This window comes from Aquila chrysaetos, chromosome 6, assembly GCF_900496995.4.
Source record: "Aquila chrysaetos chrysaetos chromosome 6, bAquChr1.4, whole genome shotgun sequence".
NCBI lineage: Eukaryota > Metazoa > Chordata > Aves > Accipitriformes > Accipitridae > Aquila > Aquila chrysaetos.
Window position 1 is genome coordinate 10087188 of NC_044009.1, and position 16868 is coordinate 10104055.

General features: G+C 54.0%; 1 protein-coding gene across 1 annotated transcript; it reads right to left on the reverse strand.

Annotated features, from left to right (window-relative positions):
* Positions 1 to 1256: 1256 nt before the first annotated feature.
* Positions 1257 to 15416, reverse strand: ITGB2 (integrin subunit beta 2). Its single transcript, XM_030019020.2, has 16 exons — positions 15277 to 15416; positions 8577 to 8643; positions 8130 to 8218; positions 7665 to 7848; positions 7305 to 7475; positions 6820 to 7061; positions 6316 to 6471; positions 6021 to 6116; positions 5787 to 5876; positions 5315 to 5455; positions 4867 to 5051; positions 3908 to 4152; positions 3423 to 3642; positions 3051 to 3256; positions 2772 to 2938; positions 1257 to 2480 (listed from the first exon to the last, which is right to left on the reverse strand). The coding sequence occupies exons 2-16, from the start codon at positions 8638 to 8640 to the stop codon at positions 2415 to 2417; spliced, it is 2322 nt and encodes a 773-aa protein (XP_029874880.1). The 5' UTR covers positions 8641 to 8643; positions 15277 to 15416; the 3' UTR covers positions 1257 to 2414.
* Positions 15417 to 16868: the final 1452 nt, after the last annotated feature.

Genomic DNA, 16868 nt, shown 5'->3' on the forward strand with positions numbered 1-16868 from the left:
TTGGGGCACAGAGTGCCCAGAGAGCCCCTGGCTCTCTGCAGTGGCTCGAGTGTATCTCTGCCTCATCTCAGCAGCCTTGTCTCGAGTGATGCAGCATGTCATGGGCTGGGTGCGGGTTTTGTGTGCAGTAATGGGGGGAGCGCATGCCCTCCCAGACAGCAGGATGGCCACTTGAACCGGTTGGGGTGTCCCAGCCCATACTGCTGACTTCTGCTCTTACCAAAATCAAGTCAACATCTTCACTTGAAAATCAGCTGGTTTCCTCCTCACCCCAAGTCAAAAAAAATATGGTTCAGTTATTCTTGGTGGAAATGAAATAACTTTAAGAAAGGATGTCCTGGGGCAGTGCTTAAAGCCTGGAGAAACGGCCATGCCACACCTGGCTGAGAAATACTGACTTGCAAGCAGGTCTCCCCAGAGAGACCACCAAGCCTTTGGGCTAAAGCAAAACCAGGGGCCTGAAGGACCCTTCTTAGCTCACTGTTTGCCCTCTGAGCTTTTGCCCGTGCCCTAGCATATACTTCTGTCTAATGCAATTACCAATCATACTTCTTTTTAAAAAAGTCTGGATCTCTCATTGATTTTCCCTAATTGTCCTCCGAAGCACATATGTGGTTGTACTTGTACTGCACACACTACACTAGCAGTAAGACCTGCAGCTGCTGACAGGGGAGATAGATAGTCTCTTCATGTTCCAGTAACAGCCTCTGCCTGGGTCCCTGGCAATGGGCATTCCACCCAAGACCCAGAGCCCTTACAGGTACCTCTGCTGTCTTTGTGCAGCCAGGTGCAGGGTGCACGGGACCTACACTGAGTTGGGGGTCCTTGAGCCAAAAATAGCTGTAGGCTGGGATAGTACTGGGGGGAGTATCAGACACACTTTCCTTCTTCTTACCTTGCCCTAGACCCTCACAGTCACTGTTGAAGACAGCAAAATGACCCAAATTAACCCCTGATCTGATGCGGTACAGCCACTTTTGTTTAAGGTGGTTTACATAGAGCTGCCAGCAGATAGGCAGGGACAAGAACTACTTTGCATCATTTAGTGAGTCATTCTTGGCTTGTAGGGGAGCACCTTTCAGAACGTAGATGGCAAATCAGCGTAGAAGACAGTTAGTTTGTTCCTCTGGCCAGAATCTTTCCCAGGCACTGTATCTATGGGAGATGCTGGCAACCATGACAGGATTTTGCTGTAGTTTCTCCAATGAACGCTTCGGCTGCTGCCCTTGCACCTGATTCGTAGCAAGACAGATGTATTTACTTTATATATTAACTTTTATTAACATTAAATCTCTTCAGAGAGCAAATGAAGATGTGACATAATACAGCTATATGCAAGTTATTCCCAAATTTAAAGCAAATATGGAATTGTACCGCTATTTCACAGGAATGACCCCACAACTTAAGAAAAACTAGCTGCTGTGCATGGTTTGGAAAAGTGCTGAGCTGGAGATGCTCCCAGTACCGCTTTTGCACACCAGGCCCTCAGCAAGTCTTGCAGAGCAGGAAAGAGATCTAGCTGTGGGAGTGGTAGAAGAAGCTGTGGCCGAGCTGTGAGCTGCAGGCGATGTTTCACGTGCTCGGTGCCGATGTTTCATAGTACAAACACAGTTGCTCTGTTGCCTCCTAGACATGCAGAGGGCTCAAGGCCTGGCGGAGGTAAGCCAAGCTTGCAGGAGCCCAAGCAGAACCTTGCCCGAGGTAGGTCTGAGAGGGGAGTGACAGCGGGAAGCAGCTGATGATTTGGAAAAAAGATTCAGTGCATGTTCCCTGACTGCTCTTCCTCTCCAGGTGCAGGTGCTTACTAGCCCTTAGGGACCATCATCTCACTGCAACCTACAAAGCAGACCGCCAGCCTGGAGAACCCTCCATGTCCAACTCAGCAGTGAGTGCTTTAGAAACCAGTGCAAACATAGTGGTGGAAACCAGTGCAGCAGCAGAAGGCATGAAGCAGCCTGGGAGCAGATCCTGCTAGAGTAGAAGGGAAATGGCAGTTTTGAAATCCCAGCTCTAAATCAAAGCTGGAAGAACTCTGGGCACTCAGCTGGTTTTGGGGCTTGGTGTCCAAGACTCCTGCCAGAAGGCAAAGTTAGCATCAAGAGCTGAGGCAGCTGGTAACCGGTACAGGAGCCATTGCATGTGCCCACTGGTAAGACCTGCTCTGCAAAAACAGACGGCAAAGCTGTGTCTGTTCCCTTCTCCCAGCTCCACTAGCCCAACCGTCAAGAGCTGCACCAGGAGACAGGCATGGTACAGCCCCTGAGCCAGTGCCTGATGTGCTGGTGGCCTCTTGGAAGAAGGGAACAAACCAACAGGATAAAGAAGAGAAGGTGGGAGCCTTAGTTTGAGATTTTCTTAGCTTGCCATTTCCTTATTTAACAGTGGATCCTAGCACTGCCGGGCATTGCTCCACTTCATTGCCCATTAAATCTGGGGTTCACGACTGTGGTGGTGGCACTCTTGAAGAGGGGGTTATCAGCCTGGAGGGAGAGAGGTGAGAGGCCCATGTGGTTGTGCCATATTGGATTTTCAGCAGAGCATTACCCACCCCGCCCCTCCCAATGTTGACAGTGCAGACAGCGTTGGCAGAAGAGCCTACAGGCTGCTTTAGCCCCCTGCAAAATCCAGCTGGGCTGTGAAATCAGCCAGTGGGGAGGGCTCAGGTCTGCCATGGCTGCCTCTGGAGAGGATGTCCCCTCCAGGTGTCCCCACCACATGTACGTGAGCATCCCAGCACACCCCCACTGCTGTGGATGGGCTCTCTTTCTTACATCGTTCCACTTGGCCTTGGACTTCTCCTTCTCGAACCGGCGGTATTCCCGGCGGTCAAACAGCTCCGTCAAGAGCCGCCAGATCAGCAGGAGCACCAGGCCGATGAGGGCCACGCCGGCCACGGTGCCGCCCACGATCAGTGCGATGTTGGGAGGCTCTGGGCACTCTGCAGGGCAGATAGACAGCGTCCAGCTGCAGCCCCTGGCAAGGCAGCGAGGCCGCTGCGGCAGAGCCAGCAGCCTGCCTGCAGAGGGGCAGAAGGAGCAGGGCTGGGATACCTTTTTCAGGATCGACAGTGACGGTGTAAATCTCCTCGCCGTCCTCCTGGACCATGCGGAAGGAGATCCAGCAGTTTTGGGAGTCCTTCTCCCTGCACTGTCTGCTCACCCCCATCAACTCCTTGGTCACCTGGATGTTAGGGCAGGCCTGGGAGCAGTTCTTCTCGAAGGGGCCACTCAGGAACGCCTTGCACTCCACGCAGGAGCTGCAAAACAGGCAGCCACAGCTCACCTCTGCAGGGGCAGAGGCCCTCTCACCTGGCTTTGCTGTGGCTGGGCCCTGCCCAAGCACAGGCAGGGCTTGCCTGCACCTGTCCGGGAGGTGGGGGGATCCCCCGCCACCCCCATGCTGTCTCCGTGCATGTCACTCACACGTATCTGCCACAGGGCGAGGGGCAGCCGGGGCAATCCTGGCAGAAGGGGGGCTGGTATCCCTCCCGGCACTGGCAGCGGTTGCAGTGGCAGGTCCCGCGGTGGCTGCACTCGTTGCCGCGGATGTTCAAGCAGCCGTCCGTCGACTTCCTGCACTGGCAGGCGCTGCCCTGGTACCCGGGTGTGCACTTGCACTCCCCGCAGTCGCATTTCCCACGTTCTGCAGGGGGAAGACCTTTCAGACCAGGACCCTACAGAGAGCGAGGTCACCCTCCCTCTGCCCGTGCTTGGAGAGCATCACCTACCCTGCACTCTGCATGCCATCCTCCATGGGATGGTCGAGGAGGGCCTGCAGGTTGGTGCGGTGGGACCCAGGACCCCCAAACCCACCCACTTGGGCTTTGGCAGGGAAAGGCAGCATCTCCCATGGGATTTAATTTTCTAAACGGTGCCCCGGTGGAGATCCCATCATGCAGATGCATCACCTTTGCCACCACAGGGAGAGCCGTTGTGAAACTCGCAGTTCATGTTGTCGCACTCGCAGAAGGTGCCATAGATCTGCTTGTCAGGCACGTCGCTGGTGTGGCAGATGCACTGCCCACACACGCAGTCCCCCAGCCCCGAGCAGATGACCGAGCTGTTGTCCTTCCGGCAGCTGCCCTCCAGCTCCTTGCTGGTCTTGCCTTTGGTTTCGCATTCGCAGTTCTTCCCCGTGTAGCCTGAATTGCATCTGCCGTCAAAGGAGAGGAGCAAGCCCAGGTCAGCAGCCACAAGAAAAGCCATGGGGCATGTGCAGGGCCCAGACCTCAGCCAAAGCAGAGCAAATCTGGGACTCCCTCACCGAAGACCAGCCACAGCATATTGGTGCTAACTCCATGCTGGAGTTGGGTGGCTGACTCGGAGCAAAACTCAGAAACACTGTTTTTCCCCCAGTCGTATTTACAACACCAAATGGTTGCCCAGAAATTATTGTTATATTTATAATTTCCAAACCCTTGCCAAGGAGATCTGAGTATTTCCTGAGGAAACCCAGCCTCTTCCTCTCCCTGTCACTGAGGCATCATGAAGCAAAAACTGCACTTAAAGACCTGCGTGAACTGCAGCCCAGAAGTGGGATTTTGAGAGATTTCTACAGAAATCAGTGTCTGCTCAATAGGTGCGTTGGTGGATGGTTGGATAGTTGGATGGATGGGTGGATAGTTGGATGGACAGGTGGGTGGGTGGGTGGGTGGATGCCCTTAGGAAAGCAGCAGAGGCTCCACCTACAGAAGAGAGAGCTCATTGTGTCCCCTGCCTCCATGAACATAGTCCACCTCTCTGAATAAGAAAACTGGTGCAAAGCTGCAGAGCCAAGCCCTCGGCTCGGCCTGATGACCCTCTCCCAGCAGCTCCCCAGCTCTGGCAGCATTTGAAATAAATACTGTTTTGAGGGGACAGCACGTACCTGCAGATCCCACAGACGATGCTGCCTTTCCCACTGCAGGCAGTTGGGTCAGGTTGCTCGTTGCAGTTGCAGTTGCAGTTGCTATCGAGGTGGACGGTGAGGGTGTCTGTGAAACCCAGCGGCCGGATGGTGAAGGACTGGCTTTTGATGCACTCCTTGGCTGTGACCTTCACTTTGAAGGTGACCTAGAAAGTGCAGAGTGAGAAAGGGAAGGGCCAGAGGCCATCAGGCAGCTTCAGCAATCGGATGGTGGTATCAACCCCAGGCTGAGCACATGCACATCCAGCGCAATGGAGGATCCCCCCATCCCACAGTATTTTGGACTCTCTTGGCATTAAATTCATGTAAACAGAAAGCCTGAAACAACAGGCTGGGTTCCTGCTGTTAAACAGGATGGGCATCATTAACCTTGCGAACTGCAGGGCGTTCCCGGTACGGGGGAATATACCTCATCATTGATCTTGACATTGTCGCACTGCCCTCTCGCTTCATCCGAGATGACCTTGTCCTTACTGCATATGGACTCATATTTGACATCCAGGACATCTGGCAGGGTGGAGTGGTCCAGGATGATCCGTGAGGAGAGGTTCTGTGGGGAAATGGTGGAGAAAGTGCCATCAGTCCAAGAGGAGACCAAAGCAAGGGGGTGTGGGATTGCAGGTCAGGGCTTCCCTCCAGCCCAGGGGATAGGGGCAGGGAGCACCCCAGGCTGGGGACTCAGCTGCCTGGGGTGGTTCTGGAAAGGCAGAAGCATTGGAGAGGCAGGAACCTCTTGCTTGCTGTGGGCAGAGGGCATCAACATGTCCTGTACTCAAAGCCCTGGTCCCAGCTGCTCTCTGACAGTGAGGACACATGATGGAAACCTTTGCCTGCTCTGAGCCCTGCCAGACAGGTGAAACACAGCCTCCTCCAGCACTTACATTGTAGGCCACCTGGATGAGTTCAATGATGTTGCTGGAGTCCTCGTTCAGCTCTCCCACTGCCGACTTTGGGATCATCTCACTGAGTTTCTGCCAACGGAGAGCAAAGAGGTGAGTGGTCTTCCCCTGCCATGTGATGGCGGAGCAGGGGGCAGCAGCAGGAGGACACACACAGCTGTTTCTGTCCTCCTGGGGAGGGATGGGAGGCACCTGGACCATCTGAAGTCCCCTTACCTTGTAAACATCCACCATCTTACTGGTGACAGCAAAAATGGGCTGAATGTTGTTTTCAGCAAGTTTCTGGACCAGCTGGCCGACAGACGGGTAGTCCTAGGTGGGGAGAAGGATGCCACATTGAGTGCCATCTCCCCCACGAGCAGAAAGGTGGACAGTTTGGGTTTCATGGCCCAAATTATGGTGGTTATGGTGACCCTGTGGTCTCAGCAATAGGCTTTTTATGTGACTTTTTTTCTGCCCGGGGGAGCGAGGCTGAGGGTGCAGAGCTGCTGAGCAGTCCCTGGGTACTTACAAACTCATTGCTCTTTTTGTACATATTGTCCTCCAAGTGGCACTGGCCATCGTTGGGCGTCAGGATGGCCCCAAGCTTGCCGTCACCAGCAAAGTGGAAGCCGTCATCAGTAGCATACACCAGTAAGCGGGTCACATTGCGCCAGCCTATCAAGTCCTGCAAGTGGCAGAGACCTCTCCCTGAGCGGGGCTGGCTGGACAGTGCCAGAGGGCATGGTACAGCCCTTGCCAAAGTCTCGTGTCAGCCACAGTGTGGGGCAGGGGGCATGGGGGAGGTGGGTTACAGGAGATCAGAGTCAGGAGGCTCTGGGGTAAGGTGCTCTCTTGTACACTCCCTCCCCAGAGTAACCTGCCCTGCTGCTGAATCAGGACTTATATACAATGGGCTTCCAGAGCCCACCTGAAGAGGGGCAGAGCCACCTCCTGAGGGACAGTCCATCAGCGTGGGTTGCAGCCCTCACACCTGCGCATAGCTGCTGTCAGTGAGGCGGACGCAGGGACTCACCCCGCACACCGCTGCCTGCATCATGGCATCCAGTCCTCCCTCGGGGGCATCCAGGTTCCCTGAGATGAACTGCTTCCCCACTTCGCTCTCAAACTTCTTGGCATTGTCAGTCAGCGAGAGGATGTGCTTGAAGGCGAAGGGCGGCTGGCATTTCTTGTCCTTGTTGGGGCAGGGGTTCTGCAGCTTCTCGGGGTGCGTGTTCACAAAGGGCAGCACCGTCTTGTCCACAAAGGAGCCAAACCCTAGGGCATCCAAGACTGCAGTGTCAGGGGCACAAGCAGCAGGGACCAGCAGGCATTGCTGCAGCACACGGTGTGGACAATCTGCTGGCCCCTGTGTACGTGTCCACGTCCCTTGCCCTGGCACATTCTCCAGCCTGGCAGAGGACGGGTCACGCTGCTCACTGCCTGCATCCCACTCCAGCCCTGTGGCTCTTCCCAGCAGCAAACAGCTATGCCAGGGTCTCATGCCGGAGACAGGCTCACCTATGCGGCGAGAAGGGGTGGTACTCTCCAGTGCCCTGAGCAGCTCCCCTCCCAGCTTCTTCACCTTCTCCAGGTCATCCAGCATGGAGTAAGAGAGGTCCATGAGGTAGTAGAGATCAATGGGGTACCCCATGGCACGGCGAAACTTCACCTCAAATACAGCAGGCTGGCCTGTCGATGGGGATGCTGGGATCAGCTGCTGTGCTGTGGCTCACATCTCACCCCACTGCCCATACCCCACTGGGATCCTCCTCTCTTTTGGAAGAAAAGGGGAGGAAATGTGGGCTGCGACATGCCACTGCATCCCAGGTGAGCCTGGGGGTGAGCAGAAGGGTGTTGGGGATGCCAGGCAGACTATACCTATCCTCAGTTTCAGGTGCACCTCCTGGGGAGTCAGCTGTGTGTCGCTGCTTAAGGGACTGTTCTGTGTTATTGTAATGTTGTTGACTGGAAACTCAATCTCATCGCGCGGGCATCCCCTCTGCTGCAGCTGCTCCATGGTGTCACAGCGGATGGAGTCTGGCTCACCGGCTTTGGTGAAACTCTGCATGTTGCAACATCAGTGGGGAAAAAAAATCAGAGGAGCAGGAAGTGAATGGGCTTGTTACAAGACAACCCAGCTCCCAAACCAGTTCTCCACGGTATTGATGGAGAAAGGAAGGTTGAAAGGTCCTGTCTGTCAGATCCCTCCTGGCCCCATCCACCACGTAGGACATGAAACTCCCATGATGCAGTCTCCCCCCTCCACCACAGGCAGAGCCAGGCGGGCAAGGTGACCATCCCACTGCCTGTTAGCTGACTGCACAAGAGGCTATGTGGACCTACGGGCTTCTTGCACCACGCGCAGCCGGGACCGGACTGGATGCAGTCGTTGCACGTCCCCACCTTGATCTTGGGGCACTCCATGGCAAAGGCTGAAACAGAGAGAAGACAGAGTTGATGTGGGGGGCACTGGGGGGAGACCAGTCTGCAGCAGCAGCAGCCACAGGGTGCTCTGACACGCAGCACCAGGCACCCATGCTGTCCTGAGCCCACCCTGCCTATAAAACCCATGCTGGAGGCCCTGGCAGGGTCCTCACCTGCCTTGCTGTCCCTCAGCTGGGCTGGCTCGAGTTAAGTCCAGATCCCAGGAAATGCAGGATCTGGCCCTTGCACACATCTCAATGCCATGTTCCCACCGCTGTTGGCCAGCATGTGGGTTCCCTCCCCCTATTTCACTGCCCGCATAAGGTGCTGGGAGGAAGGCAGTGAGGAAAGGCAGGTCGGGCTCACCTGTCGGCACCAGCAGCAGCACCCAGGTCACTGCCAGCAGCCAGAGGCAGCAGTCACGGGACATTTTCTGCAAGACAAAAAGCATCCCTGTGACTGCCTGGTGCACGGCAGTCACAGGGAAGGGAGCCCTCAAACCCTACAGAAGGTGGCTGCAGAGGACAGCGGCCCCAGGAGGACATGTCCTTCCTGCAGCTGTCCCACTGTGGGCAGAGCCTGAGAGCATGACCCTGCTGCAGCCCCAGGAGTCGGGCAACTGGGGCCAGGGAATCCACCCCGGGTGAGTGAGCTGACTCAGGACGGGTCCTCGCATGGTCTTACAAAAATACATTGGGTTCCAACAAACATGGCTTTTGGACTCAATGTGGAAGTCAGCAGAGCAGGAACTTGCACCATATCGCTACGCATGCAGCTGAACTGCTGCAAAGCCTGATGTAGTATCTATCCAGACTCTTCTACCTATATGATTATATCTATGTAACAGTGGAAAATCTCAAGCACTGCATTTAGTTTTTGCTAGATGTGAGTTTTTTCAGCTTCTGTGTCAAGCTATATTTGGATGGAAATTGGAATAAAAATTAACGAAAGGATTATTTCTATTAATTAACTAGCATGGTGTGATAGATACATGGAAAAGAAAGTCTCTTACTACTTGCTTTACATTTAACTGATTCATCAAGGAAATGAAATATTTCATGTAGTGAATTAATATAAGTTTTCCTGCCGGGGATTTCCAACAAGCGAGGGTTTCCAACATCACAACATGGGTGACTGACGTGCTAGGAGAGCCGCAGTTCCATCTCTGAGGGAAGCGGAGAGGCTGGCTCGCACTGCATGGTGAGGTCCAGCCTGCCGGTGTGGCAACCATCAGGCTGGCTCTTGCACAATGTGCGGGGTGAGGAAGAAGGGCAGGGTGCTGGAGTCAGACCCGCATGGGACGGCGGGGGCAGGATGTGCTGCCGTGGCTGTGGGCTCTGACCCAGGGGCTGGGGAGGTGGCTGCACATTTCTTACCAGCATGCGGGGAAGGACTCCCAGGACATCATCCAAACCCCACAAGCACTTGCTATCCTCAGTTACACCAGCGTTTTGAAGCATGATAGAGACCCTGTTCTTCACAAATATGATCTCACAGTGCTTGTTCTAGCTGCTCGCACTACTCGCTTCTTGGCCCAAAGCACATCTGCTGATGCCAGAAATTTATGCTATCCATAAAGTTGACTAAATCGCTCTCGGGAAGTGATTTTTTCAGTGTTCTTCCTGTGGTGTCAATGAGATCATATTCATTAACGCCATCATTTCTCATAAAGCCTTCCTCCCCAGCACAGCCCTGGAGGAAAACCCAACAGAGTAGCAGCCTTGCAACATGGACGCACACGGGGAAGTGAGAAAAGAGGAATTTGTTAAAAGAAGAAAAAGGAATAAGAAAGCGTGAAGGAACAACAAAAAAAATACCCTTTTTAGCAATATTAGACACAGCATCTGAAAAACAGGTCATTGGTTTTGAAATAGTTCTGATGCTGCTCTGAGCAAGAAAACAACCACTCCCTGGCTCCTGCCAACTTGGCACAAAGTGCCATCACCCCCTTCCGTGAACCTCCCGAATTAACAGCTCAGAGTGAAATGGAAACAAGAAAACAAGCGAAACCTTCAAAAGTGCCTTCAAAAGGCACTGAGGCCAGGTTAGTATGTAGGGCTGCTCAGATCCCCTTCTAAGATGTCAGGATGTCCTTAGCTCGGCAGCCTCTGTAAGATACCAGACAAGCAAAGGATGACACTGGTCAGCCTTGAAAGAAGGTCTGGTCTCCTCCCAAGGGCAGAAAGAAGGTCTAGGTGGGTCAATGGGTGTCATTTCAGTGACATTTCTGCAGTGAGGTTTGGTGCCCAGCTGTAGTATGGACTCGGAGATGTGGCAGGACCGCTAAGGCTGGTTGCCACCATTGCTTATAGCAGAGGTCATCCGGATGTGAGGGTTTGCAGCCTTGGGAACCCCAGCCTGCCCAGGAGCCAGCAACCCTGGCACCGCATGACTGCACAGGCAACAAGAGGTACCTCTGTGGTCACCGGTCATACCCTGATGGTGAACTGGCACAGGAGCTCACTCTGCTGTGTCTGGCCCAAGACCATCCTGTGGTGGGTGGACAGAGCCCTTCTTCACAAAGGCATCCTCTGCAAGTCCCTCTCCACCACCACAGTCCACCTTGGTAAGTTTTTAAGGGCATTGTTTATCGTCACATCTGCAACACCCCTGCCTGCATGATACGCACTTGCTGTGCTCAGCTGGCCCAACACATTTTTCTCACCTCCAAACTCTGCAAGCACTGTTTGAGCTTGCAGACAACAGGTAAAAACTCTTAAAGTAAAAAAAAAAAAAAAAAAAGAAAAATGTCTTAACAGTAAAAGCTCTTATCAAGGCAGGGTGGACACCAGATCCTTCTTGGACCCTCCTGGGTGCACCTTGCTGGGAAATGATTTTGATCACTCATTTGGGCTGTGACACTCTGTGCCCAGGATACACCCAGTGACCCATGCCAGCCCAACCTGAGAGGTCCTCCAAGAGCAACATCGCACTCCAAGGCACAGCTGGGTCCTTCATGACCACATTTGCTGTACTCTTAGCTGTATTCACACTCTTCATTTGTTATTGATCGCTGCTTGCATCTGCTTTGCTGCACATGTCTAGTTAATTGGTAGTGCCCTGGGGATGCTGAAAATAGTGTGAGCTCATATTTCTGCAACCCCCCCAAAAAACAGGGCCAGGGAAATAGGTTTTTGCCCAGCAAGAGCTGCCACTGCTGGCAGGAGGGAAAAGTGGTTCCCGCCCTCGTTTCCTGTAGCACTTAGCTGATTGACACCCTAAATGTGCCTCTTTAGGCTCCAGCTCTTTTACAAGCTAGAAGTTCCCACACAGGGTGTGGGGACCAAACCTGCAGGCTGGATGAGCTCCTGCCATCCCACCTGCCCAATGTTTCCAATGAGTTTAACTCCTGCTGCCATGCCAAGGTGTGGGGTGGCAACGGGGTGGACCGAGGCTCTGCAAGCTCCTCATCCTTGCTGGAGGTTAGAGATTCCTGCTTACAGGCTCATAAAATAGAGCAAGTTTCCACTTAAAACTGGATTAAAAAAAGTTCCCAAACCCCAGAAATAAAATGGGAACCTCAACACACACCCTGCTCTGGCTGCTGTGGAGTTTTGTAATGTAGGCTTCATTTTGTGGGCTGGATTTGGATGCCTTTCTAATCCCCAAAGTTGTTTCTCTCCCTTGTCATGAGAACGTAAAGCACACCCTGATACTAGGGGAAAGCAGCAGCATAAAGCTCACCACTTCTTTTCTTCTGCTGTGGAGGGAAATTATTCACTGGTATGTGGGTGGTTGAGTGTATATGTGACGTAGGGTGACTTTCAAAGAGAACAAATAGGGCTTCTGCTTTTGTCTGCCGCCTTACAGTGTTCAGGGGAGGGGAAAGCAGGTTTTTGGTCTGACTCTCTGCATTAGCAGGGCCCAGACAAAGACCTCAGTAGCGTTTTCTCCAACCCCTTTGTCAATGCCTTTGGCTCAGTCCCGGACTTTGCACTGCTACTGCCAGTCCTGGGTGCTCTTCTCCTGGGTGTGCTCTGCCTGGGATGCTGGGATTTTTTTTCCTCTTTTTCATCAATTAGGGCAAGCAGGGGGATGCACATAGTCCATCCTCCTGCCCTGGTGTGAAAGAGCAGAACCGCAGAACTTTACAACCCATTCATCACGGGCTGGGGAGCAAGGTGCTGAGACCGAGTGTCCTGGCTAGGGGCAGGTCAAGTTGCCATCAGGCTCTGCTTCCTGGCCAGGACTGCATGGTGGCTTCAGAGGGAGAAGGCTGTACCCCAGGACCAGGCTCCTCCTTGGCCCTGAGCTCTGATCTTCTCATCACATGCCTTGGGCAGCTCAGGACCAGAGCCCTGCTTCATCAAGAGCCCTTTGCGGAAGCCACCAGGGTATTCCACCTATGAAGCATCTCTTGCTTGCCGTATGTTATATACCTGGCATGGCTCAGGCAGGGCAAGATTCTCATGAAGGGTCTGTGAGCCAGAAAATGTGAAGGTGGCCTCAGGGAAAGGGCTGGGTGCTGTCCTGCATGAGGGCAGGGAGCAAAGCTGGAGCACACCAGCCTTTCAGGGCACTGGGCATGCTGGGGGCTGTTGGTGTGATGGAGCAGGCTGCTGTGCAGCATGGAGGAACAAGTTAGGATTTATAAATAGGGCTGAAGGGGAAGTGTTGATGCTAGCGGTGATCTCGTTGCTATAAATAAGACAAGTGTTCAACAGCAGAGACGGGTCTTGCAGTCTGTTAGCCACAACTCCCCTTTAGTGCTTTGCCAAACATCTGTTTTCTTGAAAAACGGCAGGATGCGCTCTTGTGCCCAGTATCCCGGGAGGACTCCTGGGGGGTTTGCACCATCCGCCTGCAATGGTGAGGTGCCGCTAGTGTCAGTGCTCATGCCTTGGTGCCCCTGGGCACTTTCTCCATGCTCCCAAGCATCCCCGGTGCCGCGTCACCATCATGCTATGACAGAGACGCTGGGTATCACACCCAGCAGTGCTGCTCCTTTCCCCCCTGCTCTGGGTGGCCCCAGACCCCATGCATGGGTGGTAAACGAGAGGAGCAGGGTACAGCAAGGACGGGAGAGTGGATTTCACTTGACTTGTGGCCATTTCTTCCATCACTTGGTTGTGGGATGCAGATAGTTCCCATCAAGGCAGGCAGCCATATCCAGGGCTGCCTGCTGGCTAAGACCCCCTCTGTGCAAAGTATCACAGTCAGTGTGTGTGTGTATATGTATTTTTATATATTTATATATGTTTTATATATATATAAATTACAGAAAAAAATATATAAAGAAAAATAGAGAAAAGTATTTTTATACATATATATAGAGAGAAAAGAATATATTCCTATGTCCTATTATAGGAACTATGTATATTTTATATATATTTCCTTCCAGCAGCCTCCAGTGCCTGCAGAAGATGGGTGTGTGGGATGAGCACTCTCCCACGTGCACTAAGCCCCTGGCCCGTGGCATCCCTTGGCTCTGAGCACTGAGGGTCCCTGGGTGCCCGTGGGACGCTCACCCTGCCCTGGGAGGGCAGGGGTTTGTGCTGTTGGGTCTCCCTGGATCAGAGCCCTGCTTGGGTAGGAAGGGGCTGCCCCACTGGCTGTCGTGCCCTGGGTAGCCTGGGATTTTTAAGAGCAGAGAAGCCATTTCTTATGTCTCATCTCCAGTGGGCATCACCCCTTGGCTGATCCCAGCAGGGACGCTGTGACGGCTGCTGGGTTTGCAGAGACACAGGACAGAGTCCCCGGGGCTGAGCAGGGACCCAGGGACCTGCCCGAGGGCACAGACCGTCCCCTGGAGCTGGCAGAGCTCGTGCTTTGTGGGAGCAAAGGAGGGATCGCCCATCACCACCAGCCGTGTGGTAACTCGAGTATGTCTTTCTCTGAGAAAACAAGTCACCCTGCACTGCGCTCTCCAGCATGCTGAGATCGCTTGCGATTGAAACAGCACTGGGATGAGGACAGAAAAAGTGCAAAACCACCGTGTGAAGCAGGATGTGACAGCCGTGACAGCGAAATGCACCATTTAAGGCCTTCCCACACCTTGCAGAAGCTGCGTACCGGCATCCATGCCGGCCGCAGGGCGCGACGCCTCTGCAAGTGTTCACGCCTTCACTTTTCACCTGCCTGGGAGGCTGGGAGCTGGGGCCGCGGTGTTGGAAAAAGCATTGAAAACAGATGCCAGGCTGCCTTCCCTGACACCTGGGGTATGCCCCACATTTTGTCTGCATCCGAGAGCCACGGGATTTTGGGAAGGACCTGCTCTCCCTGGGGTTAGCTTGCCCGCAGCCTCTGCTGCCTTTACTGCCGCCACCAGGCATTTTCAGTGGTTGTCAGCAGAGTATTTAGTGTGTACAGCACACAGAGAGATGGAGGAGAAGAGCGAGGGTCTCACCCCCTCTCCCAGCTCTTCTCCCAGGCCCACAGGGGCACAGGGACCCCCAGGAAGGTCCCTGCACTGGCGTGCTGGCGGTAGCACCGCGCTGAGCACCCCCCCGGCAGCCGTCCCCACCGCCCTCGTGCCATGCTGCCGCGCCGGTTCCCTCTACCCCTCTGAGCCATCACACCCTGCAGTGGGCGGTGGGCGCTTGTATGGATCCCACGGGGAAGTGGGGGGTCCCGGGCGAGGAGCCGGCGCAGCCCCCAGCCCCGGTGCTTGCCCGGTGCTGCCAGCTGGGTATGCAGCCAGTACCGCTCTCCCCAGTGCCATGTGTGAGGGTGCAGGGGGAGTACGCTGCACCCCTCTCTGCTCTGCTTTCTAGGCCGATGGGGTGGCGAGGAAGGAGTTGTTTGGGATCTGACACCCTCCCCCGCAATAACCACCTGCAGTTCCAGGCTTAATCCTACCTCCAAAAGCAAAAAACATTACAGACCAGGTAAGCTGCCTTTGCAAAGGCTGTGTAGACTGATCGCCGCGCCATGCCGCATGCTGCAGGGACACTGCGCCGAGCTCCCTGAAGCCCATCTAAGCACTCAAGCGGCCAGAGGTTAGATGAGGAATTATAAAACAAATTCACTGGAAGCACCAGAGCTACGAAACCGCCTTGTTGCCCAGCTGCCTCCCCCCACAGAAAGGAGAAACAGAAGCAAAAAAAAATGGAGATGCTGCACTCACCTCGCATCAAGCCCTCTCCTCCGTCCCGTGCTCGGGCTGTGATAAGGATGGTCTCAGCTTCTCAAGCTCGGCTGGGAAAAGCAGCCAGGCATCAGGAGCCTTGCAACGCACCCCAATCCTTCCTTCCTATTTCTGTCTTACAGTTGGCTGGGGCAGAAAGGAGGAAGTCGGAGCAGTGGCTGTGGGAGGGCGTGTTCCCCCCCAAACCCAACCAGCCCCATTCACGCTGGCCAAAGCCCCACCAAAGCCCCGCCAAAGCCCCACCAAAGCAACCTGCCCTGCAGGGCTGGGGTGATCTCCTCCCTGGGCTACACTGGGGGGTTTCCAGCCCTCCCGCTGCACACAGGAAAGGGACCCTAGCCAAAACCCGCCCTTTTTGCCCCACTTTTAACCTTTCACAGCACTGCTGGAGGCCAGCCCAGTCCCCCAGTAGGCAAATAAAGCTGGTAGTGGAGGAAACTGTTTCCTCTGGGAGCCATCGGTAGCCCCTGGCTGAGGAGAAGATGGGGAGCTGGCTCCCCTCAGACTCTGGGTTGAGCTCTGAAATTTTTGTGTCGGGGCTCACTGCTGGGGTAGCAGGGCCTCCTCGTTTGGCAGAGGATGCCAGCACCGTTCTCACTGTGGCATAGGTCAGGGCTGTGTGGTTTTTTTTAAGCAGCCTTCAAATTTTGTTGTGCAGTCTGCAGTAACAGTATTTCCATGAGCAGAGAGGAACCGGCTCCTGGCAACTATCTCGTATGCTCTTTGGGGCACTAAAGTTAAAAAAAAAAAAAAAAAAAAAAAAAAGTCGTTTAGAAAACATACAGGCTTGTAGATTTTTTTAAAAGATAGTTAACGTGAAGCTTTTGTTAATTGCTTTGTAGGTTCCCCTTCCAGCAAGCTAACGTTGAGTGATCGTGATGCATTATAAGACACTGATGCAATTCACCTGCTGCTGTCTTACAGTTACGGAGCTGAGTTTATTTTTGCAGCAAGCAAAGAGAATCGCAGTGCTAGCAGCAAATTTCTGAGCCCTGACGAATGCTCCATGGGTTAGTGTTTTTATAAAAGAAGACAACAGAGCTCTGGCCTGGTTTCATTGCAGCCAGGTGCCAGGTGTAGTGAGAAAGCATCATAACAATGCTTGCAGTGGGATGGGAGCATTGGAGCAGCTATCGCCTGGCTGGAGTGGGATACGGCGGGGATGGAGCCTGAGGATGAGCCTGCTGGGAGCTGGGGTGCCCAACCCAGCTTGCTCAGAAAGCCTGGGTGGCTGCAGCTGGACACTGCAGAGCAGTCCCCAACCCTGGAACAGGTGGGCCAGGGTGGATGAAGCTGGGAAAACTGGTGGGGGCTTCCTGCCAGCATTGCCGGTTGCAGATCTGGGGGAAGGAAGTGTGCTCGAGTAAGATGAGCTGTCATAATTTTTCCTTTTGTATTGCATAAAGCCCTTATTGGGCTGCTCTTTTCTCTTCAATTATTTCGCTGGGTTTGTCAAACCGCTCTGCTCCCACCGACAAAAGGTCAAGGGAAGGGGGTGGGGGAGTTGGGAGCCTCCTGAGCTGGAGCAGCAGGAGCAGAGCAAGTATACCATGGGTCCTTGTAGCCCAAAG